The sequence below is a fragment of the Triplophysa rosa genome, linkage group LG3, assembly GCF_024868665.1.
Source record: "Triplophysa rosa linkage group LG3, Trosa_1v2, whole genome shotgun sequence".
Lineage (NCBI taxonomy): Eukaryota > Metazoa > Chordata > Actinopteri > Cypriniformes > Nemacheilidae > Triplophysa > Triplophysa rosa.
Window position 1 is genome coordinate 11,154,550 of NC_079892.1, and position 27,141 is coordinate 11,181,690.

Sequence of the window (27,141 nt, forward strand, 5' to 3'; positions counted from 1 at the left end):
TTGTTTCCATTTGCATTTATTTGCAGAAAATGAAAACTGGAGAAACAGAAAAATAACAGAAAAGATGCTCTGTATTTTTTCAGACCTCAAATACTGCCAAGAAAACAAGTTCATATTCACTTTTAAGCAATACTACAGTAATATTTATTTTTTATGTGACAACCTGGATTTTTTTATCACAGTTTTCATGCGTCTTGTCATGCTGTCAGGATTTCACATTGCTGTTGGATGACTTTACGTCATTCCTGAGGTTTGATTTTGTTGAGATTCAACAGACACTGGACTGGAATGGCCACAATACATCTAAAAAACCTGATTTGAATTGAAAATTTGTAGTGGTCTCTTAATTTTTTCAGCGGCTGGATATAAATATATTTTAATATATATGTATTGTGAAGCACTTTCTGCAATATTTTCATTTCATTTAAAAATATATACAGTATATATATTTACATTTGTGTAGTGCTTCTGGACCAGTTGTATATATGTACCGTATGTGTATACATGGTATATAAAAAATATTGATAAAATAAGAATGCATTGTCTAAATGTCATTCACATTATCTGAACAGTGTCCTTTTCCCTATTCAAACTTTGGTTTTGGTTGCAAACAGTGCTAACAGCTTGCTTCTTTAATCCAGAAACCAGGATCAGCAGCCATAGTGTAAAAAATCGCTTCCCACCCTCTTCAGTGCTTCATCTCTGTGATACCCAAGAAGCCCTAAGCCATCATTTAGATTTGACTGAAGATGGGCTACAGAAACGGTTGTCAGCACCTCTCTTAGCAACACACAGTAAATGGCCAGGAGGTGATTCATATTCAGACATGTGAAACGCTGGTCTACGGTGTGTTAGGCACATTTGATCCATGATGCATTAATCACAACATCGGTGCCATTATCAAACGTAAAGAAGAGCAATGCGCCACGGACGGTTTCCTTGGTAACAGAAATGGAGCAGACAGCCCCTAATTCCTCTTTGCATTGAGCGTTTTCTAATGTGCTGATGTCGTAGCAGGGCTGACCAAATATAAAATTAATCTCTGTCCTCTCAGAGTTATCCATCACTTTCTGTTTAAACGAATACATAAAAAATAAACAGTGAGATCAGGTCAAGGTTGAAATTGCATACTAGCGGCTAGATTTGATTATATGGGAAACTATTTCCCATAATGCAGCGCGCTCAAGCTAACCTTTCATTTCCAATGTGATACAGCAATATTGTTATACTGTACAATGTAGCCAATGCTGGCCGCTGATTGGTCAATACACTTCTTTCATGCTATTGTCTATATTTTCATTTAGATTATATGTAGGTATTAAAAGCAATAGACAGTGCGGTGCAAAATGCATGAAATGCTTTATATGCAGCAGTTAAAACTGAATTGCACCCTTGCAGGGAGCCGCCGCATACCCGGAGAATGAAGACCAGCAGCAGAGGTTGCGCGAGGCTGCTGAAGGGCTGCGAGTCGCCACCAACGCAGCTGCTCAGAACGCCATCAAAAAGAAGCTCATTCACCGGCTGGAGGTGAGGAGACGTTTAAGTGCATTATCCTCCCATTTTCTGTTCAGCGTTCTGTGTTTGCTGCCATCTTCTAACACAGTTTTCAATCTGGTGATTTATAGTGGTGTGAAGGATGCTGATGAAATGCAGAAATGGATTTTATGCCTTTAAAGAAACAGTTCAGTTGTTAGAATATAGACCATTTTTTCGGACGCGCACATCAGGACGGCAGTTAACTTCCGGTTTGTGTTTGGCTAGTGTCTAATAATATTACTATTTATATTTAATTTAATTTATGTAAATATTAATTAATATTATAATTTTATTGTATAACAATTGCATTAAATAAACGATTTGTTGAATTTTGTTGTATGTTCATTTTATTAAATAAACAATTTCTTGAAAGTGTCCTGTAGTTTGGTCACATTTAAAGGGGTCATATGACACAGCTAAAACGAATATTATCGTTTGTTTTAGATGTAATGCAATGTGTATACACGATTTAAGGTTCAAAAACGCTGTATTTTCAACATACCGTGCATGTTTGTATCTCCTCTTTGCCCCGCCTGGACGGGTGGATTTTTAACAAAGCTCATGGCTCTGAAAAGCGAGGTGTGCTATGATTGGCCAGTTAAGCAGTGCGTAGTGATTGGTTGAATACTGCAAGCGTGTGACGGAAATGTAACGCATCTTACCATATTTGGAACATCAGGTTCCAAAGCAATTGTACTAACAGGTAAGCCCACCTTACTTGCGTATACATTTGGGCGGTCTTAGTCAAATCACACCACGAACTGACGTAGATTTGTGGGGGTGTGGTTACACGAGGCGTTTCAGGCAGGTCTGGGTGAGCATTCGCTTTTAGATAGAATGCATCTTTTGTTCCGACACCTTTAATTTTTGCAATTTTACGTGTCCAATACATGCATGGGCAACTTATAACACACCAAAGACACAGAAAAACACGTATTCGCTCCATATGACCCCTTTCAAGAAACTGATGGTACATTGACATCTAGAGGTTGAGCTTGGTATCGCAGTCTAAAGTCAAAAATATTGGAGAGACAAGTTTAGCCAAGTAACGGTTCTTCTCGGTTTCTTTTGATTGTTATCAGAAATAATCTACAGGCACTCTATTGTATGTGAATGTGTACCGGAACTTAAGGGCAGTCCACGAACGCGCGCATGCGCAGTAACGTTTGTTTACGTTGTCGCTTTGAAACCGTCTATATTGTTAATTGTCTTCATGTTTAAGTGCAACAGCAGATTCTCCCATTCACTCTCATTGTGTAGAATAGCACCTGGAAAAAGGGCCATTTATGTTAGAACAATAAAGTTTCTTTCTAACGCAACAACTACTGTATAAAGACGAAGATACAGAGGAATGATATCATTGGGATCATTTATTTTTACCAGCTGATGAACAATAAAACATAGACAGCCAGTCAAAATCAAGGCCTTGTGCAATTACAATGTGAAACTGCAACAAGCGGTTAAGAGCAGCTTTGAGCTCTTTCTTTAAATGGCTCCTCATTCATTTATCCTGAGGGCTATATTAGAACACTCAACATCCTGCTGTTAATCACCTGCGGGTGTGGAAAGGAGTTTTTTCTGTTGTAGCTTCATGCGTATCTGATCCAAATTCAGACGTTTTGGTCCCGACCCAAGCCCAGTTGACCATAACATCCAGTTCATTTGATTGGTGTGACAAGTGTCTCCTGAAATCGGGTGTGCCCCAACACACCGCACATAAGTCTGTGTGAAGATGGAGATCTGGGGTTTGTTTTAGCATTTATAATGTGGAAATGTGGAACGGCTGTTGATTTACGAATGTTGTTTGCCAATAGTTTGGTTCTCCAAGTTAAAATAACCATTTTTAATTTTAAAATGTAATATTTTAGGCTTTGCTACAGTAATAAACAACACCTTTTGCTGGCTCACACTGTTGACAAAAATATTTCGTTGCATGAATGCGGATTTTAAACCAATAAGCTTTAGCAGTGGGAGGAGCTACTCTGCTGAACACAGTAGAAATGAAAACCAAGTGTTTAACGGAAACGTCTTTTTACTCCTGGCTGATTGGAACAAAAACTTAAATGGCAAAAATAGCTTTAATTGATTTATCTTGTGTTTATTATTATTTCTTGTAGTTTGAATCCTTGTTAGGACCCAGAATCCAGCATTCTGAACTCTGTTTGGACTTTCACATCTACAAAGATTGCATTTTTTTTATCCTCTCTCTTCCACCCTTCCTAAACCCCTTAATATTCATTTGAGGAATGTTCATTCTCTCTTTCTCACCGCCATGTGGATTGAGCGTTTCGTGCACTGGCAGACTCGAGATGCCCTGTGAATTTTTGCCAAATCTTTTAACGATTGGCATGAGAGCAACAACTTCAGAGGGGGTCCCGAAACAACCAGAAATACTGTGTTCTCCGTGAACTTGCTGTACCCTTAATGAAATTCACACCGAACAGTTGAGTCTTTGTGCCATTAATGCCACATTTCTCTCAGATCAGCTTGATAATGCCGGTAATGGGCATCATTGATTCTGTCGTGTGCTACATTTGCGTTCTCTTTCTGCTTTTGGGCCGTTATTTAGAGCGCACGGTTGTAATGAGATATGTTTCAATCTTCGCATAGAATGCAGCGAAGCAGGCGGCGGCGGCAGCGACGCAGACCATCGCGGCAGCTCAGAATGCGGCTGCGTCCAATAAGAACCCAATGTCACATCAGCAGCTAGTGTTCAGTTGCAAGGTATTGTGGCTAAAAATCTGTTTTAAGAAGTTTTGGATATTGAATGCTTGATAATGGGATGCTTATTTAATACAAGTGCGTTTTTGTTCTTTCTGTGAATGAATGTCTGTCCAGGCCGTAGCAGATCATATTCCCCACCTGGTCCAGGGAATGAGGGGCAGTCAGGCCCACCCGGAAGACCTCGGTGCTCAGCTGGCACTTATCATCGCTAGCCAGAGTTTTCTACAGGTGCCCACTGTCTACAAACAAACTCGAAGGTTTGTTTGATCAAACTCTTACATTACAATGTTTATGTGTTTGACTCCGAACAGCCCGGTAGTAAAATGGTGACGTCGGCTAAATCGGCCGTTCCAACGGTAGCCGACCAGGCAGCTGCGATGCAACTCGGTCAGTGTGCCAAGAACCTTGCCACGTGCCTGGCAGAACTGCGGACAGCGGCGCAGAAGGTACCCACAATGCATTGCTTTAAGTAAAGCTCTCAATCTGACATTTACTGAACTTAAAGGGATAGTTCACCCAAAAATGAAAATTCTTTCATCATTTACTCACCCTCAGGTTGTTTCAAGCTTCAGTAAATTTCTTTGTTCTGTTGAACACAAAGGAAGATATTTGGAAAAATGTTAGCAATTTTCAGTTCTGGGACATCATCCACTGCCATAGTAGAATTTTTTTAACACAAAATTAGATATTTTGAAGAATTTAGGAAAACAAACAGTTTTGGGGCTACCATTTAATTTTTCCTACTGTGGTAATCAATGATGTCCCAGAACTGAAAATCCTTAACATTCTTCCAAATATCTTTCTGTGTTCATCAAAACAAATTTTTCCATTTCAAATATTTGAATCACACAAACAGAGACTGTAGCATAAATAGTAGTCATGTGCAGTGGCACAATTATAAAATGGTAGTTGTTGAAGATTGTTTTGTGTATACTGTGTCGTAGGCTCATGAAGCGTGTGGTCCTTTAGAAATCGACTCGGCGCTCAACGCCGTTCAGTCTCTTAAGAGCGAACTACAGGATGCTAAAATGGCTGCACTAGACGGGCAACTCAAACCATTGCCTGGGGAATCGGTATGTCAAATTCTGCCTTTTGTATTATTTACAGGAAATTACAAAGGCGAAATACAAAAAACCTGAGGACTCATGTTTAACACTCTCATGTCTATAGCTAGAAAAGTGTGCCCAGGATCTCGGGAGTATGTCCAAGGCTGTGGGCTCTTCCATGGCGCAACTCCTAACCTGTGCCGCCCAGGGCAATGAGCATTATACAGGTAAGATGACCTCTACGACTCGACAACATATAAAACAAAAAGATTTTCGAATGACTATTAAACTCTGAATAAAAAAAATGATGTGTGCAACATGAATTTTACATTTAGGATTCCTATCAGCCAATCATTGCCTTACGATTTTAGAGCTTTGATTGGATGATAGAAATTTTCCACTTCAACATCGTTTATGGTGTCCATTAGGAAAAAATGTCAAATTGCTTCTCTAATATATACAAAAATAAAACACATCCTGCGTTTTCCCAACAAAGCTATATTTTCTGAATTAAAAGCATTAAAGGTCGAGTGTATGAAATTTTGCGGCATCTAGCGGTGAGGTTGCGAATTGCAACCAATGGCTCACTCCTCCCCCCCTTTCAAAGCACTACGGTGGCTGACACAGGACTAAGATGTCGTCACATTTTCACTTCTTTGCTGAAGGAGATAACGTATTTACGCAACGCGCTCTGTAGAGCAGTTTGTCTGTTTAGGACTACTGTAGAAACAACATGGTGAATTCCATGTAAGGGGACCCGCGGTGTATGTAGATAGAAATAGCTCATTGTAAGGTAATAAAAACACAACGCTTCAGTATGTAAGGTCTTTATACACCTCTGAAGACATAGTTATGTATATTGAACTGCATTTCTATCAATAGATCCTCCTAAAATTACACACTGGACCTTTAAAACAGAGCAGATAGATGTACGCTGTTCCTTACCTGCACCACCCATCAATTTTTCACTCTCTCTGGCTGGATCGCTGCTCTCAGGAGAGCTTCTGAAGACAGATTTTAATGGCACGCTCGAGCAAACCCCTCCTCTTCCAGCCCAGCTCCTGCAGCTTCTCAAGCCGAGGGTATAACTAACCCCCGTCCCTCATTAATCTTTTTTTCACTAGATTTAACATACCATCAGCAATTGGGCTCTACTTGGCTGGATAATGCAATTTTATGCAATTTGCCCGCATTCGCCTTTTACAGTTTTTCGCTTTCTGTTCTATAAGTAAAGGCCAGATCCCATATGGCGCCTCATTTTCCTTCCACGCTCATTTGTTGGAACAGCAGGGGCGTTGTGGGTCAGCCATGCACCAAAATGAGGCTGAAAGCTTTTTTTGGAACTGAATGTTTGGGCTTGTTCTTTGAATTACTCCCTAAATGTGTCCCTCGTTTACCGTTTATGGCACTTTATGTAAAGCATTAGGAATGGAGTTGAGGTCGTTGATTCACAAGTATAGTTAAGGCAAATATATTTATGCTTATTTATTGTATGATGCGGTGTAATGATCGCATGCTAGTGGTTGATTGATTTTGTTTTTTAGTCCATTATACTAATGTCCATATCTAGGAGTAGATTCAGTTACCGATATGTAGTGCCGATATAAGGATAATGACAATAGTCTTGCAATGCAAAATATCTTCCTAATCGGTGTGGCCAACACATCTAACAGGAATTCGTAACTATTTTACGAGGTGGCTAATTCGTATGAGTTTGTATGATCTTATTCTTACTTTTTAGTACGATTTGCTTTCGCGCCAGTGACACTAGGTTTAGGGGTTGGATTAGGGAAGGGGCTTCAGTATTGCTTTTTTCTAATAATTGTTAGTTTTATGTATACAAAATGGCCACCTCGTAAAATAGTTACGAATTCCTGTGAGATCAGGTTAGTCTGGCAGATATATCGGTTTGTCATAGACCGATGTCGATCCATTGACTTCCATTCTTTCACTTCCATTCATACAAAGGTCATGTTTGGTAAACTCCGACTTGAGTAAATGCTCATACTGTAATAGCAACATAGCACAATGCAATTTTGTACATTACAGCTTTAAATTAATGAAAACAACAAAAACAAATACGGCAGACGGCCATGATATGTAAATAAAATTTGGCCTGGCTTATATATTTTTGAACTTTTCTTACAAATATTATTGTTGTATTGCTTGAAAGTGAATATGAACTTGTTTTCTTTGCAGTATTTGAGAACTGGGCTTTATTTTTTTTTGTTATTTTGACTGTTTCTCCAGTTATAATAAATCTCAAATGCTGCAAAGAAAACAAGTTCATATTCCCTTTTAAGCAATACAACATTAATACTCTATTTGTACATGTATTTAAGAAAAGTTTTAAAATTATTTTTTGTGATAATCTTGATTTTTATCGCAGTTTTCATGTGTCTTGTCATGTTGTCAGTTTTTCTGTACACTGGACTGGAATGATCACAATACATCTAGAAATGCAGATTTAAAACGAAAATTTGCAGTTGTCTCTTAATTTATTCCGCGGCTTTATGTATATATATTATATACACACTGCCATTCAAATGTAAAGTGTCGCTTATTCTCTTAATTATTAATATTTTCCACATATTAGACAAATAGTAAAGTATTATTAATAGTGCTTTTAGGAGTTTATATTCAATAAAGTTATTATTCTACAATTTTATGCCTTTATGTATAGCATATTTAGTATTTTTCTCATGATATCATATGATATAGTTTAATTTGAATTTGTATAGTGCTCATGAAGGGGCCCTTCCAGTCTTCAACATTAGTTTATCATTATTATTCCAGACATTACATTTAATACTTGTGTACACAGTAAGATTTACAAAGAGGAGAATGACTCACTGCATGGGTTGGTTCATTGGACAGGTGTAGCCGCGAGGGAAACCGCTCAGGCCCTGAGGTCGCTGGCCCAGGCGGCGAGAGGAGTGGCCGCAAGCAGTGTGGAGCTCCAGGCCGCCGCCGGCATGCTGGACTCGGCCTGTCACGTGATGGAGGGCTCAGCCATGCTAATCCACGAAGCCCACCAAGCCCTGGTGTGCCCTGGAGATGCCGAGAGCCAGCAGAGACTAGCGCAGGTGTGACGTTTTAGATTAATCTTACATTACACACATTCACACAGTTGGGTTAAAATCATTTTCGGAGGTGTCGGCAATTTTGTTTGTCTTCAGCCTTCAAGGCTGGAGGCCACAATGTCATTTTTTGAATGATGTCCCATCAGCCCTTTCTCGGCATAGCTGTGTCTCTTTTTCGCTTTATAGAACGTGCCAGCGTGCCTCCTGACTTGCGCAGGTTCCTTTGGGACGCAAACATATTGCTTGGCATATGTCTGTGACAGCGGCATAAATGAAAGACATGGATTTTTCTGTTCTGCTAAGGGAATGATTTGAATTTTAGAAGCATCGTGTATCTCCCCTGGACATCATAAAGTTATTTGGTGGGAATGTGTGTTTTTTGGTGTCTCAGGTGGCGAAGGCCGTGTCTCACTCCCTCAATAACTGCGTGAACTGCTTACCTGGACAGAAAGATGTGGACATGGCCCTCAGGAGCATCGGAGAGGCCAGCAAGAAACTCCTGGTGGAAAATGTGAGTCGTCCCTTTGGTTCATAACAGTTTACCAGTGCTTTTGATCCATAAAATAACTTTTCAGGGAGACTGATATTTAAAAGTGTGAGATATAATGAAAGGGAATGGCGACTGTGCTTGTCGAGCTCAGAACTGACTAAAATAACACCATGAAAGTATTCTTTAAGTCTTGTGCATTGTTTTCTCAGTCTACTGAAGCTGTTCGATAGCTTTGTGTGATAACTAGACGGAATTGAAGTCATTAATCTTGCCCTACGCCCTGTGCATTTGCACGCATTTAAATGTGAAGCTTTTAGATGCCATATCTTTATGCTGTTGACTTCAAAGGCTGCGAGTTAAAATTCAAATGCTATTCTGGTGGTGATTTATCTGTCATTTGGTAGAAGCTAGCAAACAAATATAAGTGCAAACATGCACAGTTTTTTACGACATTCTCTTTTCCTCAAAATGTATGACATAAGCAAATACAATCCTATGTAATGTCATTTTAAGCATTGTCCTTGCGAGTTTTGGACTGGCAAGCACCACGCAAATGAAACAAATTGCATTCATTTACTTATTCGTTTAGTTTACCTACAAATTTTGTGCTTGTAGGTACTGTTATTTAGCCAAATAGATGTGGAACACGTGTTATCTGTATATCATCACGGGTTAAAACCTTGTATATCCAAATCCACTACTTTTCAGGAAACGGATCAAAAGCACTGTTTTTTTTTTACTTTTAATTATGAATTGTCCTTTTTATTTGTTGAATATTTACAAAGCCCACAAAAGATCGCGAATGGTGACCAATAGCAGACTAAAAATGCAAGCAAATGCAACCATATCCGTGACATTTCATCGTCCCCTGGCCTTCCAGCTTCCTCCTTGCTCCAAATCCTTCCAAGAGGCGCAGACGGATCTGAATCACACGGCGGCCGAGTTGAACCACTCTGCTGGAGATGTGGTGCAGTCAACCCGAGGAACCAGCAGTCAGCTGGCTGTGGCCTCCGGAAAGTTCAGCCAAGACTTTGATGAGTTTCTAGATGCTGGCATTGAGATGGCCGGACACACTCAGGTACTGATGACCTCTCTATTGCCCTCTTTGTTTGAAACATAAAATTGCAGGTTGCTTTATTTATCTAAAGTGTGTTGGAAATTTCCCATGAAATCAGACAGCTCAAATGGTAAATCTTTACTGTATAAGCTTACTGCTGCGAATTGAGTTGTGAAGACAGTTTTGAGCACATATTTTTTACTTGCTCAATACCTGTTTTCTGTTTATTTTTAATCAAAATAAGAAACGGATTGCAGCTTTAAAGACCTAAGAATGTGAATTATTTTTATTCTTTTTGCTTTTGTCTTTGCTGGCATGTTATTTTTTCACAGTCTAAAGACGACCAGATCCATGTAATTGGCAACCTGAAGAACATCTCTATGGCATCCAGCAAACTGCTGTTGGCTGCCAAGTCCCTCTCTGTAGATCCAGGAGCCGCAAATGCCAAGAATCTCCTCGCAGCTGCAGCACGGTAGGAATAACATTCAGATGTTGGTCTGAGCGGTCATTTTCATGTCAACCTGAGGGACAGCCTGACAGATAATGGCAAAAGTATTCATCTTAATGTTTTGAATTATATGTGTGAAAATATAAATCGTCACTGTCCTTCGGAAACCTCAGATGTCCAAATGCATTGTTTTTCAGGAGATGTAAAAAACACTTTAATTTTTAAATGAATAAATACTGTGTCGTCAAAGCACTGTTAAATACTTTTTATTGGTTAGATATTTGCAAAGCACAGTGACAAACATAAAGGGTGACTAATAATAATGATTTTTGCAAAAAATAAAAATCACGATATATGAAGATACAAGGTTTCAGAGGGACAGCAGCAATATGTTTGTTTGTGAGCAAATGTGATTGTATATTTTCTATGTTTATGAAGTGCAACTTTATAGGTTTTCATCCCACGTAGTTACAATGTCTACAATGTTATAGTATACAGTACATATATATATATTTTACTTTTTCTATATTACCTGAACCATGATATGCAAGATTTTGTCACATGGTCTTTTGCTGACAAACAAACTTGAATTTTTGGGTCCAGGTAAGACAGAGTAAAGTAAGGTCCAAGGTCCCACATAATTCATTAAAAATGACGTGTATATAAATAGAAATATGTAAACTATTAAATATAACAAAAAAAATAAAACAAAAAATATTAAAATAAGTCAGTTCAATTCACATTTATTTGTATAGCGCTTTTCACAGTTTATACTTTTGCAAAGGACATGAAGTAAAATACGCATAAAATATTTCATAAAAATTGAGAAATAATAGTTTAGACGTTTCATCTTAACAACATAAACAAACGTTACTGCGCATGCGCACTTTTGTGACCCCAACTTAACTTCCGGTAGACATTAACAAACAATAGAGTGTCTATTTATGATAACAAGCAAAAGAAACCGAAGAACCGTTACTTGGTTAAACTTGTCTCTCCAATATTTTGAATTTAGACTGCGATACCAAGTTCAACCTCTAGATGTCAATGCACCATACGGTTTCTTTAAATGCGACCAAACTACAGGACCCATTCAACAAAGTGTTTATTTAATAAAATCAACATACAACAAAATTCAACAAATCGTTTATCTAATACAATTATTATACAGTAAAATAATACTACAAATTAATATTAACATAAATTAAATGAAATATAAATAGTTATATTATTAGACACTAGCCAAACACAAACCGGAGGTTAATTGGGGGTCAGGCGCACGCGTCCGATGAAACGGTCTATAGTCCAGAGCTTATAGTGTCAATATTAAAACAATAGTTGTCAGTGGAATGTCCCTGCTGATAAACGTGGTCCCTTCCTGTGTCCTCATAAACTAAATCACTCAAAAACACACTAAGTGGTGTTTCATAAATTAACATGAATTGTAAATCCTAAGATCCACCTACATTGTCAGCACCAACCGACCATCCCCATGAGGGAAATTAATTCTTAAACATGCTAAATTGCTCATTTGAAAAAGTAAAAACGCCAAAAAGATACCGAGAGACGAGTGTTAGATAAGAGGTGTGGTTAAGGGTAGGAGATAGAAATACTATTAGGATAGTATGAAAACAATATAAATCTATGGCAATTCCCCACAAAGATACCAAACATGCGTGTAAAGCAAAACCCACCTGTGTGTGCGCTTCCTGTCCCTGATGGTTTGGGGTTAGATTGGTTTATTTGTCATTTAATGATGGAGAGAGAAGACTCACACACACATCTGGGCTCATTAGACCGAAATAAAACCTAGTTTTGTCTGACGCTGATGTGTTTGCGAGACGTTGGTAAAGGTTGGCATCTCTCATTCTGATTTTCTGTGTTTCTTGTGTTTCAGAGCAGTGACAGAGAGCATTAATCAGCTCATCACACTGTGTACCCAGCAGGCACCAGGACAAAAAGAGTGTGACAATGCTCTCAGAGAACTAGAGGTACACACACACATACCGTTCACACTCTGTCCTTAAAGAGAGTTTATACAGTTTGTTTTTTAGATGTTTATTTGCCCTGCTAACTTTTACGAGGCTTTTGAGGAAACCTATTGTATTGAATTTATGAACCTTGAAATTCCTCTTTATGTTGTTTAAAAAAAAATTTCAGACCGTTTTAAAAGTCTTAGTGCATCTTATCTCTCCTCCACATACACACAGGCTGTTCGAGGAATGCTGGACAATCCCAATGAGCCAGTCAGCGATCTCTCCTACTTCGACTGCATTGAAAGTGTTATGGAGAATTCCAAGGTAAGGAATTTACTCCCAAAATTCTTGCAGTCTTTGTGAACAGGAAATCTTGATCGTTTTTACTCCGTATTTTGACGCATTTCTGAGTGGAATGGAATGGAATTGGATGTATAAAAACTGCCTTTGCATTTTGAAATGGAGCTGGGAGCAGACTGACTGTTTAAGGGGAGGAGTTAAGGGATGCTCCGCCCAAGCCTTCTAACATACGTCATTTAAGATGGATAGTCAGGAAGGAAGTGCATTTTCAGATTTCAACTAAAGATTATGAAGCCACACGAATTTTAAAAAGAGAATGACCCACATTGATAAACTATTTACAATAAACGCTGCAATATTTCATGAAAAAATAAGCATTGTAATTTTTTATTTCACTGGGACTTTAAGAAACACGCATCGGTTTTAAAGGTCTGACGTGTCTCCGCTGTTTGCCGTGCAGGTTCTCGGAGAAGCTATGGCTGGAATCTCGCAGCATTGCAAGACTGGAAACGTGCCAGCGTTCGGGGATTGTGTGGGCGTGGCTTCAAAAGCACTGTGTGGGTTGACTGAGGCTGCGGGACAGGTGAGCTATTAGCCTCGTTCTGTCTGATTCTACACCCACAATGCACCTGGAACGCTGGGCTTTGGAAATGTTTGTGTCTTGAAACAAAAACACATTTAACTTCCATAATGTTGCTTGCAGGTTTATCTGTGATGTTCCTAGTTATGAGTTTTCTGTCTCTCTTAGGCCTCCTATTTGGTTGGCGTGTCAGACCCCAATAGCCAGTCCGGCCATCAGGGATTGGTCGATCCCATCCAGTTTGCTAGAGCCAATCAGGCGATTCAGATGGCCTGCCAGAACCTGGTTGACCCAGCCAGCAGCCCCTCACAGGTGAAGATGTTATCATTTTTTTTATGAATCTAATAGACATCTGCATGTTTTGACTCTTCAGTACTGCATTTTTTTTTCCATTTTCTAATTGATTCTTGTTGATTCTTGTACTGTCAGTCAACGAGAGCCACTCACTAACTGAAGAACCAATAACATTTCTTTATTGTGTAGGTTCTGTCAGCAGCTACCATTGTTGCGAAACACACCTCGGCACTTTGCAACGCCTGCCGTCTAGCATCTTCCAAAACAGCCAATCCGGTGGCTAGAAGACATTTTGTGCAGTCAGCCAAAGAGGTTGCCAATACCACAGCTAACCTTGTCAAAACTATAAAGGTAAAAGCCAATAATAATGATTATCGTAATAATTACCAAAAGGTAATTTGATGAGTATTTTAGAAGTGATTGAATTTTCTGCATTAGAATAGTCATCAATATAGCATATTTTCTGTTGTGGGTTAAAGATTTTTACCTTAAGTGCTCTGTCTTTGCTGTTTTTCTCAGGCTTTAGATGGAGATTTCTCCGATGAGAACCGTGAAAGGTGCCGAGTGGCCACGACCCCGCTGATTGAAGCCGTGGATAATCTCTCCACCTTTGCCTCCAACCCGGAGTTTGCAAGCATTCCTGCACAGATAAGCCATGAGGTGATGATGTGCTGAATATCAAAATATACCACGTGTTACTTACTGTGTGTGCGTGTGTGTGCGTGTGTGTGCGTGCGTGCGTGTGCGTGCGTGTGCGTGCGTGTGTGTGTGTGTGTGTGTGTGTGTGTGTGTGTGTGTGTGTGTGTGTGTGTGCGCGTGCGTGTGTGCGCGTGCGCGCGCATGTGTGTTTGAAAACTAAATTTTTGAACATTTTCAATTATACAGTGTACAGTATAACAAGTATGCATGCAAAATTTTGTTTTTTATTGTGTTATCATGTTTTTATTGTTTTAGTTAGCTGTATTTTTTTTAGTTATTATTACTTAATAGAAACAAACTATCTGCAGTTTGATTGATAACATTTGATTTTTGAACATTTGCAAATGAACACTATAATTGTTTTTGCAGTTAAAAATAGAGGTAACAAATAAATGAATTGTTTCTATTATGGTCCAAAATATAATTTAATCGGACTGAATATATATAAAAAACACTAGTACATATTTATTAGGCCAAAAATGATCATTCAGATCTTAAATAACCTTGTAACTGAACTACCAAGAGTTAAGGTTTGTTTAGGGTGTATGAATTATTTATATTTATTTATTATATATTTATAACTTATTTGTTAGTACATAATTCACATTTACTATTTTATAATTAAATTAAAAGAAAAAACAATTGTAGAAATAACTAATTATAATAGATTTTTTCCACTGCACTGTTAGCTTCCATAAAGTACATTTTATGTGCACTAAGTGTATTGTTATTCATATTAAGTGCGTTAAAATGTACTTTTGAGTTTTTCCAAAGTATTGCCCTGTAATGTTGCGGCAAATAAAAGTGCTCTCTCTCAGTTCGGGGACTGTGTGAAGTGAATTGTCTCTTATCTGCCTTTTCACAGATAGCACAATAGGTCAATGAATGTGAATGTGATTTTTCCTATGTTTAGCACACGTGAAGCGCAGTCCCTTCTTTCTATTGAACTGGAATTGTTTAGAATGAATGAGTGTTTACATAAGCTACGAGCACTTCAAAAATTCTGTGTAATAAAAACCTACAACATAACAATACGATTTTAAAGTTATGTTTTTCTAATCTAACATTATAACATTGGCAGACATGTACACAAGCACAGCAGAAGATGATAAAGAAGATGATAAAGGCTTTACAGGCAAGATAAAATGTGTGTCTGTTTTTTCTTAAACCATTTTTTCCTCAGGGTTCAGCCGCGCAGGAGCCGATCCTACGTTCTGCTCGTTCAATGCTGGACAGCTCCACCCACCTGTTAGAGACCGCCCGCTCCCTCATCATCAACCCCAAAGACCCCCCCACATGGTCCATCCTGGCAGGCCACTCCCGCACTGTCTCAGACTCCATCAAGGGCCTCATCACGTCCATCAGGTCTGTAGATAATCTCGGAAATGCTAACGGAGTACTTCTTGAAACTCTCCAAGCTCACAGACGTGCATTGCAGGAATAAAACAAGAGCATTACAGATACCTGATGGTAGTCTCTTCTGACATGGACCAATTAGCAACCACCCAGAACACCCTAGCAACCACAAAAGCAATGCCCTAGCAACCACGGCATCACTGTAACAACCGCATACCATTCTCTGGCATTGTAATAGCAAAGCAAATTTTTCCTAAAAAAAAAAAATCGGCTACTTAGTGTTTGTATTTAAATGACATCATTTAATTGCCACTGAATGTTTAATTATATTGACTGTGATGTGCATGACCACCTGTTTCAGAAAATCATAAAACAATCCAAAAGCTCTTTTCACTGTAAATAATAACAGCTGGATAACAGGCGGCGTGCGATTTCGCTGGATTGCATATTACGATCGTAAGCGACTCTTAATGGGTTTCCATCTTCGCCGAGAGCGCCCGGGTTGATTGATGTAGCGTGACAAGGACTGAACACGGATCAGATACTCATCCATGCGTATGCTTACAGAGCGTACGCTCGATCTGATCTGAGATCAGCGCCCGTCGGTGTCATCTCAACTTTAACAGAAGCAGTAACCGGGATCATTGCCCACCTGGCTGCCCTTCACTAACATTGCCCTCCCGCTGCATCCAATCAAAACTGGAGCTCATCCAGCCAACCTAAGATGGCACTTACTCTGCCTTTTTATGATACTGTAATGTACAATATCCAGATAGAGTGGAGGAATGTAATTAAATTAAGTCCTAGCAGAAAAATACCTCGGGCATCCCTGAAGCAATCTCTCCTGCTCGGTTGTCATAGGGACAAGGCCCCTGGGCAACGAGAATGTGACCAGTCCATCGACTGCATCAACAAGAGCATCAGGGACATTGAGCAGGTGTCCCTCGCTGCCGTAGGTCAAAGTCTGCCCCGCAGAGACGACATCTCACTGGAGGTAAGAAAAAGTCACTTTATCCTAACACATTATTGGGTTTTAAAAAGCTGTTTTTGCTTCTGTGCCTTTAAAGGGATCGATTACCCAAAAAAATGACATTTCTGTCATCATTTACTCGCCCTCAAGTTGTTCCAAAGTCAACCTGTATAAATTGTGTTGTTCTGCTAAACAAAAAGAAAGATATTTGGAAGACAAACTGTTATATTTGTAACCAAACAGTTCTGGGTCACTATTGACTACCATAGTAGGAAAGGAAAACTACTATACTGGTCAATGGTGCCCCAGATCTATTGTTTTTCCACATTCTTCAAAGTATCTTCTTTTGTGTTGAACAGAACAAAGAAGAGTATACAGGTTTGAAAAAACTGTAAACGATGACAGATTTTTCATTTATGGGTGTACTGTTCCTTTAAGATTCTATATGTAAATGACCTCTGTATTATTGGCTGTCCTATTCACCTATGAAAAGGGTTACAGCATCCCAGGTGGTCATATTTTTAAGCCTTGTTATAAATGACTGATAGTGTCAGTATTTTTATTCACATACATTTTTGATGATGCTGTTTTCCCATCAGGCTTTGCAGGAGCAGCTGACCTCTGCTGTGCAGGAGATCGGTCACCTCATTGACCCTATCTTTACTGCGGCACGAGGAGAAGCCGCTCAACTCGGACACAAGGTAAAAACAGAGTCGTAGCTCTCGAGATAGAATTAATGTTGCTTCTGCACAGCACTTAGGATTCATTATTGCTGAAACAGTGCCACTCAAATCCCCCAAATTACCTTAATGAACGAATTACCGTATGAGAGCACTATCAATCTAAATGAGTGTTGCAGTCATTTATGATGGCTATGATCACACCTTAAAAAAAAAAACTGAGCGACAGGAACATAAGTTCAAGACTTGCTTATTTTAGTTGGTTTATATGTGCCAGATATAACACACAACCCTTGTTTCCAGGTGACTCAGTTGGCGAGCTACTTCGAGCCGGTTATCGTGGCATCGGTGGGCCTGGCGTCTAAACATGCTGACCACCAGCAACAGATGAACATATTAGATCAGACCAAAACCCTGTTTGAATCGGCTCTACAGATGCTCTATGCTGCCAAAGAGGGCGGTGGAAATCCTAAGGTATGATGCACTGAAATGTGTGTTGGTTAACCGGTGGGTGTGGATCGTGCCATATTAATGACATGACATGGCCGTCATCTTGTAGGCTGCTCACACCCATGATGCCGTAGCTGAGGCGGCCCAGCTGATGAAAGAGGCGGTTGATGACATCATGGTGACTCTGAATGAGGCAGCGAGTGAGGGGGGGATGGTGGGCGGCATGGTGGAATCCATCGCTGAGGCCATCGGACGGGTCAGTGGCTTTATACAACTACATCCAAAACGACCGAAATGGGTTTTTCATAGCCAAAGGCGATATCTTAGGAACAAAATGATGGTCCAAAAGTCTGGAAAGGTTTTTTTTTCATCATTGCTGATTTTCAACGATGAGAAATGTTTAGGATGCATGATGTATAGGTCACTGATTTAATGTGAATGAATTTTGGACACTAAACGTCTTGTTAACCCAACAGGTCAGAATTTCTTTGCTTCCGTTAAAGGACATAAGATGCTGTGAAGCATGAGATGCTCTTTTAAAATCATGTTCTAGATAATCAGGTTTTCCAGGAACTGCAGCTTGAGTGCATGGCTTCTTTAAATAAAAAAGGGGACATACCAAATACTGAGACATTATGAAATCAATGCATATGTTTGTCACTCATTGTCACTCGAATTTGCTATGTTGATAATGTAATTTGTAATCAATATTTTTAGAGATGCACCGATACTAAATTTCTCCACTGATACTGAAGATTAAATTAATATTTCTTAACTTTCTGTATGTTATTAATTCATATAAGGACTATTAATATTGAACATCAAACTGGTGATGTTTCTTTACATTTTTTATATACCGAGCACAAATTTGTTGCATTTTCACGTCCACTTTTGATTGACAGTATATATCGGCCCTGATTATCTCTTTTTTAAGCAGATAGTGTGGAAATTAGCTTTTATTGACCGATATCGATTATTGGCCGATATATTGGTGCATCTCTAATATTTTGGTATAAAATGATGATACATGTGAAAAGGTATGTTCACTAGTGGTCTCAGACTTTTGGACCCACTTAATATATTGTACTGTATGTATGTGAAATATGAAATGAATTGAATTACTTCTCATTTATTTCAATCAGTGTTATTAAAGCTTACTGAAACTAAAACTATTAAAACATTTCTGTTAATTGAAATCAAATCAAATATTGGCCTAAATATTATTTGAGAATTACGTATAAGTTGAGGCACTAAAATATTATAAAAAACTAGAAATAAATAAAAATAAAACAGAACTGAACTGAAGTGAAGTGAAGTGAAGTGCAGTACATATTAATTACACTTATATAGCAATAAAAAAGATAAATAATAAAATATATAGACAAATAATATAATGACAAATGGAGACTGTAATAAAAACTAATAAATAGACAAATAATATAGTGACAAAAGCACATAGTAAGCTAAAAATTAAACAAAAATTAACGTGAAAAAATATATAAAAAAGCTAATTAAAAATATTAATAAAGTTACAATAATAATCTGATTTGAAAATACTTGGAAAAGACGCACTGAACTTAAATCAAGAATTATGAACTCAAGAAATATAAATTAAGATTTATGAACTTAAATTGGCTCACAGCAAATCCACGTTCCCTATAAAAATGTGCCAAATAGACCAAAGTTGAAATTTTGTTTATATAAAGGAAATTAATAGTATGCTTTATTTTTCAAAAGCTCAATCTGCCAGTCGTATAAATGAGTGTCACACACTGCAGCTGTCTATAAATCCAATAATTAGACTGATTTGACACACCATCTCTACTCATCAGCACTGGATGCATGCAGGCTTTAATTATTCTGTCACTGGAGACAATACAGCTGATAGGAAATTCATCCTCATGTGTTTTCTGTTGGATCGATCACTGTATTGTGCACAATGTATTGCTCGAGGACCATCATTTGTATTAGGACTCACTCCAGCAGTATGTCATTTTTATCTGGATCTCTTCACTTCACAGATGGATGAAGGAACTCCGCCAGAGCCTGACGGCACTTTTGTGGATTACCAGACCACCATGGTGAAGTTTTCGAAAGCTATCGCTATAACCGCACAGGAAATGGTGAGCACCTCTCAGACACTTCCTCTCTGGCTGCTTTTCAAAAGAGCCTCACTTCCTGTCTGACATTTGTTGGATAAATGTGCGGAGATGAATGCAGCGCTGAACATCCTGTCAGGGGTTTGACTGGTCATCAAGCCGTAAATATGACAAATATTCTTTTAGTATGTGTCAAGAATTTTTTTTTCTTATAAATTGCATTATTACATAACATTTTTTCATTTATTCTTTTTTTGAATATCAGCTGTTTATATGCTTTTAAATTATTTTATTGATGTTTATACTGACTATAAAATCAAGCATTTTATGTAAAAGAATAGCATGTGTGTTTAATGTGGTTTGTAAAAAAATGCTTTTTCTGACACTTCATCGCATTAGTTGTATAGCTTATCATTCTCAAACTGTCATGTGTTTTGATATGTGACCCCAGATGACAAAGTCTGTGACATGTCCAGAAGAGCTGGGTGGGCTGGCGTCTCAGGTGACTGTGGATTACAGCCAGCTGGCACAGCAAGGCCGTCTGGCAGCCGCCACCGCCGAGCCGGAGGAGGTGAGGATCAATCCAGCAGTGTGAGACTACATCCCACAGACCAGTGATCCGATGAACATGCTGTTTTTTTAAGCACAGATGCTATAAACAGCACACATATTTAAGATTTAAAGGAACAGTTTTGCCATTAAAGGGATAGTTTATCCCAAAATGAAAATTCTGTCATCATTTACTCAACCTCATGTCATTTCAAACTAGGCTTGTTGCGATAGTCGGTGTCACCGGTGATACAAGGTGTCCCCCCCGCCAACCGATTACATCACTTGTCCACCGCTTTGTTTCATATTCCCTTTCTTATTCGTTTCTTATTTATTTGTTTTTTGCACAGTGTGTGCCGTGATTTCGTTAAATAAGTTGTCTATATTAACAAAACGAGTAAAGGTTTTTTTTTTTCGTATCCTATTTATTTTTGCTTGATGCGTGTCGTGATTATTCGTTTTGTTAAAGGCAACCTATCTGACGTTAAGGTTTTTTATATTCGTTTCTTATTTTTTTGCATGGTGCCGTGATTACTGGTTTTGTAAGGTCTGTGTATAATATAAGCAAATGTCATTGTACTTTTTTTGTAGTTTTGTGTGCTTTTACTAAGAAGATATTGAACCCACCATTAATTCAAGCAATTGCTGTTCCCGAATTGCCGTTAATTCAAAACTAAGAGTAAAATGCGTCATGCGCACGGCCGTCACCGGTTACACGTGAAATAACCGGTGGGAAAATTTAATCACCGCCACATCCCTATTTCAAACCTTTGTGACTTTCTTCTGTAGAAAACAAAAGAAGACATTTTTTTAAATGTTGGTAACCGAACAACGGTGGTACCCATTCACTTCTATAGTACGGACATAAAACTAATGCAAGTCGATGGGTACTGCCTTCATTTGTGGATGAACTGTTCCTTTAACCTTATGTTTTTGGGGGTTGGCATTCGTAAATGCAATAGACTCATTCACGCCATTTTAGTTTATAGCTAATGACAAGCATAGAAACAAATGAAAAATATGTGTAAGATAATGCAAACACACACACTTCAACGTCACACCTTAAGGCCGTAAGCAAAGTATAAATACCAGCCAACACATTTCACACCTTTGCTCTGATCTATGTCATCGTCCACGTTAGAAATAAAATAACTTGCTCGCTGCCAGCTCTCCTCGCTACCTTTTCCGCATACTGTAAGCAGCCGCTGTTGCCGTAGCAACCATGCGCCCCCACAAGCCTTAAAAGCCCGTTGTGATATTCATAATGAAGAGCCGCCCACCCGTGGATCTGTGTGTCAGGTAATGAACATACAGCGCTGTCGGGCCCCCTCAAAGGCCATCACAATCACTTCTTAATTATCGCACAGGGCTTTGTTGAACGGAGGCAGTGCCTTTTACAGGCAGCCGCTGAACGCACATGCATTCGAAATTAGACTCGAATACTGATCTCGGTATGGCTTAACTTTTTAAGCGAGGTTTCGCTATAGGAGCTGTAACGTGGTCGTGTTTCCAGGTGGGATCCCAGATCAAGTCCAGGGTTCAGGAGTTGGGTCACAGCTGTATCTACCTGGTGCAGAAAGCTGGAGCTCTTCAGATCAGCCCGACAGACAGCTTCACCAAGAGAGAGCTGATCGAATGCGCCCGCGGCGTCACTGAAAAGGTACGACTGGTGTCTGGGTGAGTTTGTTCTGTTTGATGTTTTGTTGGACCTTTAATAAAAGTAATTGAAATCCATTTTCATAATGGAACAAAATATACAATTAATTTCTGCACGCAGCTCGTATGTGGCAATATTTCATTTAGCATATTGAGAAGAGGTGTGATGTGAAGTTTCTAAGTGACTGATTTTGGCTGCGGTTGATAAATGAGCAAAAAAAATGAGAGCGAGGAGCGGTATTTAGGTACTTGGGGTGGGGGGTCTTTTGACTTTTTTGACATCCAATAAGCAACCACCCAAAACATCCTAGCAACTGCATACAAACATCGCCCTGGCAACCAATTACAACACCCTAGCATCACACGGCACATTTTGCACGACAACGCACTCACATTGTCTTTATTAAATGTAAAAATTGAGTTATTACTAAAATCCAGTATGTCGCCTTTTTGTATTGTTCATTTCGATATTCAACCTTTACAAATCCACACTGCAAAAAATTACTTTCTACGTATTTTTGTTCTTTTAATCTTAAAATGATTAAATCAAGATCATAGATATGAACTTTTGTTTTCTGAAGGAATATATTGAAAGTGCATTTATGCATAAAACAAGCAAAAATATCTGCCACTGGGCTGAGAAAAAGAAATGTAAGTACTTAATAAAGAGGTCAAACTTAATTGAAGTTTATTTTTCTCATCCTATTTTTGCTTGTTTCTATGCATAAACACACTGATAGCACACATACATCTGGCAGATGTCTATTTGATGTCTGCATTTACGTCTGCAAGATGTATTTTATTTTTTAAGTTTGATCACGGCAATACGTCTCTGAGATGTCTCCTGTCAGATGTCTATAGACATCTAGAAGATGTCTGTGAGACGTTAATTGTTTTGAATGAATATTAAACTGCCTTTTTAAGACGTTTATCAGACGTTTTTACACAGCAGATGTTTTCTAGATCTTTAACAGACGTACTTGTGTTATCTGGTAGCAGGTTTATTTATTTATTCGTTTTTTTCCAGAAACAAGACCTGGTGTCTTAGGTCATTTTGCTTCTGAAAAAAAAATCATCTTGATTTGAGAATGTTTAGATATTTGTACTGCAAAACAAGACAAAACTACTGCCAACGTTTGATGGCAAATCCAGCTCACATTGACATCAAACGCATTTAACTTTCAATATTTACAGTTTAACATCAGTGATAAAATGATAAAAACTGTAATTTCGCAGAAAGTTGTGTAAATGATTTAAATGTCATTGACATCTCAAACCTGTGGATGAAGCTACGAGAGCTAACTGCCTTTTTTCAGTCGCTGTGAAAAGTGCATTCCGTATCTACAGCCATTTTTATACCGTTCTCGAATAATTACAGAAAACCCCTTTTGCTTGTGACATTATATGCAGTGAATTATATTCATCATGATGTTTTTTGTCTTTGAATACATCTCAATAGCTGGAGTTTGTTCTGTCCCTGCTGTGGTCATGCTGTTGCCTCTCACTGCTAGAAATGAGCTCAGTTTAAATGTGTTCAGGTCCCCCACCAGCCCGACTCTATTCTAACCTCAACACAGACAGGAATTATTTCTCTAATGTGACGTTTGTGTTTAAACGCCTCCCTCGTGGCATTTATCTGCTGGGGATGATGACACTACAGCATCCTTTTCTTAAGCGCTCTCTCTGTTTCTCTATGGTGTTGGTAGAACGTTTTTTTTAATATAGATCGTAGATCACTTTTATGTTGGGATAGTTGACCTAAAAATTAAAATGTATTTATTAACCCTCATGCAAAACCTGTATATGAACCTTTATTCTGTGGAACACAAAATATATATTTTTGAAATGTTTCAGTGGTTTTGTGTCCATACAATGGAAGTCAATGGAGTCCATTGTTGTTTGGTTACCAACCTTTTTCAAAATATTTTGTGTTCTGCAGAAGAAAGAAAGTCGTACAGGTTTGAAATAGCATTACGGTGAAAAAAAATATGAAAGAATTTTCATTTTGGGGCGTACCAGCCCTTTAATCCAAATCTAGATCAAAAGTTCACTCTTAAAAACTGTTTTGATGTAAAGGAATTGACATGTTCTGAAGAAATATAAGGGAACGCCATTATGAAACCTATCTCTATAAGTGTTGTGGGTGAATGTGTATCATTAATGTGCAGTTTTTATGGTGTTAGTGACTTTTTGAGTATTTCTATGCGGTTGCTAGGGTATTTCAGGTGGTTGCTATGTGTTTGAAGTAGTCTTGAGAAAATGTGGCTGCTAGGGTCTTCTCTGTGGCTTTTAAGCAGTTGCTTAGTGGCCCAAATCAAATGCTTTACCAAGCACCAAAAATAATGATTTACAATGATATTGTACTAAATAAAAGATTACAAAAAGCAATAAAATAAAATGTATACGTATTAAGTTTGTCATACAAAATTAGTCAATACATATTAAATGCATACCATTAATGTAGCGGGTCTGTGAAAATGCATTAAAAAGTCATTTGAAGTGTGTTTCTGTCTAAACATTATTCATTTTATTATCATCACCCAAGAAAAGCTCCTAAAGGTTTGGAAGGTCGTCTGGACGCTACCTATGGAGTTTATAATGAAGTGTGATTCTTTCCTGCAGGTGTCCATGGTGTTATCAGCCCTGCAGGCCGGTAATAAAGGAACTCAGGCCTGCATAACTGCAGCCAGTTCTGTTTCCGGCATCATCGCAGATCTGGACACAACCATCATGTTTGCTTCAGCTGGCACGCTCAATGCTGAGAACGAAGAGTCCTTCGCTGACCACAGGTGAGACGCAACAGAATGCGAGACGACACAACTTTTAAAATCCTAACAGATTTTGAAGTCACCATGAAACAAGTTGGTATTGTGCTTCTTTTTTGTGACATATATTCAAGTGAAATGACTTTTGTTCGTTGACAATTAAATGGATCGTTGGAAATTGGTAGCCTGGCCATTGGACAGTCAGTAAAGTCTTGTTATGCAGAGAAGGTCAGCGTATGACTTCGTATTTGAGTTGTGGAGCATCATAAACTACAAGATTTCCTACAAAGTTGGTGCAAAAAAATATTAAACACGTTTGATGTCATATGACTAGTTGGAGGGTAAATAACTAAATATAAGATTAGCCCATTAGACCCATTAGACACAATGGCCGTTTTTCAATTCCAAGAACGCAAAGAACGGACTTGTGTTCTTGTGGAGACCGGTTTTGCGAGGCAGCCTCGGAAGAACGAACTTTGATGGATGCGCCGCAGTGACTTCTGGGACTTCAAGTTGACACCGTACGCACGCAAGGCTGCATTCGATGCATCCTTGATATCGAGAACACATCCGGGTACTTTCATGCGTTCTCTGTTCTTGAGTTCTTGAGTATTGGAACGGACTTTCATGGTTATTGATGATGTAGAGAGAGAACACAAGGACTCAAGACCGCTGAAGCACGCATATTGAGAAACGGCCTATATGTAATTTTATGGCATCTCACTCCGACTGCCCCAAATCTGCAGACCAGCCGACCCCAAACTCTTAACTTGAATCCAGCCTTAACACTTTCTTTGGGTAAATGAGAGTCATGTACAACAATGGCAAGATTAAGTTTAGTCAGGGCTGTTTGTTTCCTGTGTAGTAGACGTTTCTAAAACCCCCAGTGTATTCATTGGTTTCTCTCTTCAGGGAGAACATATTGAAAACTGCAAAAGCTCTGGTTGAGGACACCAAGCTGCTCGTGTCTGGTGCTGCTTCGAGCCAGGACAAACTCGCCCAGGCGGCCCAGTCGTCTGCCAAAACCATCACGCAGCTCACAGACGTAGTCAAGCTGGGCGCCGCGAGCATGGGCTCAGAGGACCCGGAAACACAGGTGCGTGTTGTGCTGTTCATGCAATCTTTCATGTGCAGTTTGCTCAAATAAATGTTATCCTATTTTGACACCATAATGAGAAGATCATTAGTAGCTCGGGCGGAAAGCGTGCATGCTCTGACTCGCTTTGTGTCGTGACTGTAGCTGGTGCTGATAAAGACTCCCGTCTTTCTCTCTGACGCCCCTGGAGGAGTGCAATGCATTATGAGATGGAGTGTCATGACTAAACGTGGCTCAGATAAAGATTTTCTCTCTGTCTCTCTCTCGCTTAGGTGGTTCTGATAAACGCAGTCAGAGACGTTGCTAAAGCTTTGGCAGAGCTGATTAGCGCCACCAAATGTGCCGCGGGCAAAGCAGCGGACGACCCGTCTATGTACCAGCTGAAGAGTGCCGCCAAGGTACTGTGCGTGTCTGTGTTTTCCTGTTTATGAGTAAGGCATTATGCAGCTTAGTAATGTCTTATGCCGATGGCTATCATGATTGGATGTGTGTGTGTACATGTGTGTGTTTGCGTCTAGCTAACAGCTGGCCCGGTTTATCATTTTCTTGGCTGGGTGCTGTCATCTCGTTCTTCGGTGGCTGTCATCGTTGTGTGTGGCCACAAATCAAGCACTATTTTACAGTGGTGTGTGTTTCATGTGTGTGTGTATGTGCGTGTGTGTGTGTTAGTATGAACGACCCAATGGCCACGCTGCAGGGGACAAAACCATGCTGTGTACGAGTACACTGTGGGGATGGTTTCCTCCCTTTCTCTTTACCGTCTACCCTCCATTCCACATTATTATTATCTAGCAAAGCATGAATGATTAATTTTGTAAAGCTAATTAAAAGAAAATTAAAACAGCACTTGCTGATTTTCTTTGCAGTTACGGTGTGGATCAGTGCACACTGTTTATCATATTCAGCAGAAGAGCGTTCCTCAGGCCTGTACGAACAGAAATTTGATGTTTACTACACATCTTGCGTTTCCATCTTTCCCTAATCCTTTTTCATTCACTTTTTCTGTTTAACATTTGGGATTAACCTCCACGTCTACGATATGTTTTGTTTAACATATTTAAGTGTTGAGTCTTAATGCAGTCTGTGACGCCCTTGTGACCTTGACGCAGATTTCCTTTTTCAACATTCCTCCAACACATGTTAACTTGAGGTCTTCTGGGGTTTCCCATTCATTGTTTTTTTAGTTCATGTTTAAAGTAGTGTGGTAACCCCAAGGGTTTAGCGTCGGGCCCCCTTTTGTTTTCCTGGGTTTTCCCCATTTGTTCCTTTTATGTTTGAAAGTTTGCT

At 39.1% G+C, this 27,141-nt stretch overlaps 1 protein-coding gene across 5 annotated transcripts in view; it reads left to right on the forward strand.

The window, feature by feature from the left end:
- tln2b (talin 2b) overlaps nt 1-27,141 on the forward strand; it is a 132,106-nt gene that overhangs the window by 87,841 nt on the left and 17,124 nt on the right. For all 5 annotated transcript variants that reach the window (XM_057329222.1, XM_057329225.1, XM_057329221.1 and 2 more), the window contains exons 21-47: nt 1,399-1,527; nt 4,147-4,260; nt 4,375-4,488; nt 4,572-4,706; nt 5,205-5,333; nt 5,431-5,533; nt 8,184-8,392; nt 8,781-8,900; nt 9,760-9,957; nt 10,269-10,408; nt 12,282-12,375; nt 12,595-12,684; nt 13,121-13,243; nt 13,409-13,552; nt 13,724-13,885; nt 14,054-14,194; nt 15,417-15,598; nt 16,451-16,583; nt 17,159-17,260; nt 17,543-17,713; nt 17,799-17,945; nt 19,711-19,812; nt 20,240-20,359; nt 21,851-21,997; nt 24,616-24,782; nt 25,671-25,854; nt 26,127-26,252. In XM_057329222.1, coding sequence (XP_057185205.1) covers nt 1,399-1,527; nt 4,147-4,260; nt 4,375-4,488; nt 4,572-4,706; nt 5,205-5,333; nt 5,431-5,533; nt 8,184-8,392; nt 8,781-8,900; nt 9,760-9,957; nt 10,269-10,408; nt 12,282-12,375; nt 12,595-12,684; nt 13,121-13,243; nt 13,409-13,552; nt 13,724-13,885; nt 14,054-14,194; nt 15,417-15,598; nt 16,451-16,583; nt 17,159-17,260; nt 17,543-17,713; nt 17,799-17,945; nt 19,711-19,812; nt 20,240-20,359; nt 21,851-21,997; nt 24,616-24,782; nt 25,671-25,854; nt 26,127-26,252 — 3,726 coding nt within the window. The remainder of the gene's footprint in view (nt 1-1,398; nt 1,528-4,146; nt 4,261-4,374; nt 4,489-4,571; nt 4,707-5,204; nt 5,334-5,430; nt 5,534-8,183; nt 8,393-8,780; nt 8,901-9,759; nt 9,958-10,268; nt 10,409-12,281; nt 12,376-12,594; nt 12,685-13,120; nt 13,244-13,408; nt 13,553-13,723; nt 13,886-14,053; nt 14,195-15,416; nt 15,599-16,450; nt 16,584-17,158; nt 17,261-17,542; nt 17,714-17,798; nt 17,946-19,710; nt 19,813-20,239; nt 20,360-21,850; nt 21,998-24,615; nt 24,783-25,670; nt 25,855-26,126; nt 26,253-27,141) is intronic.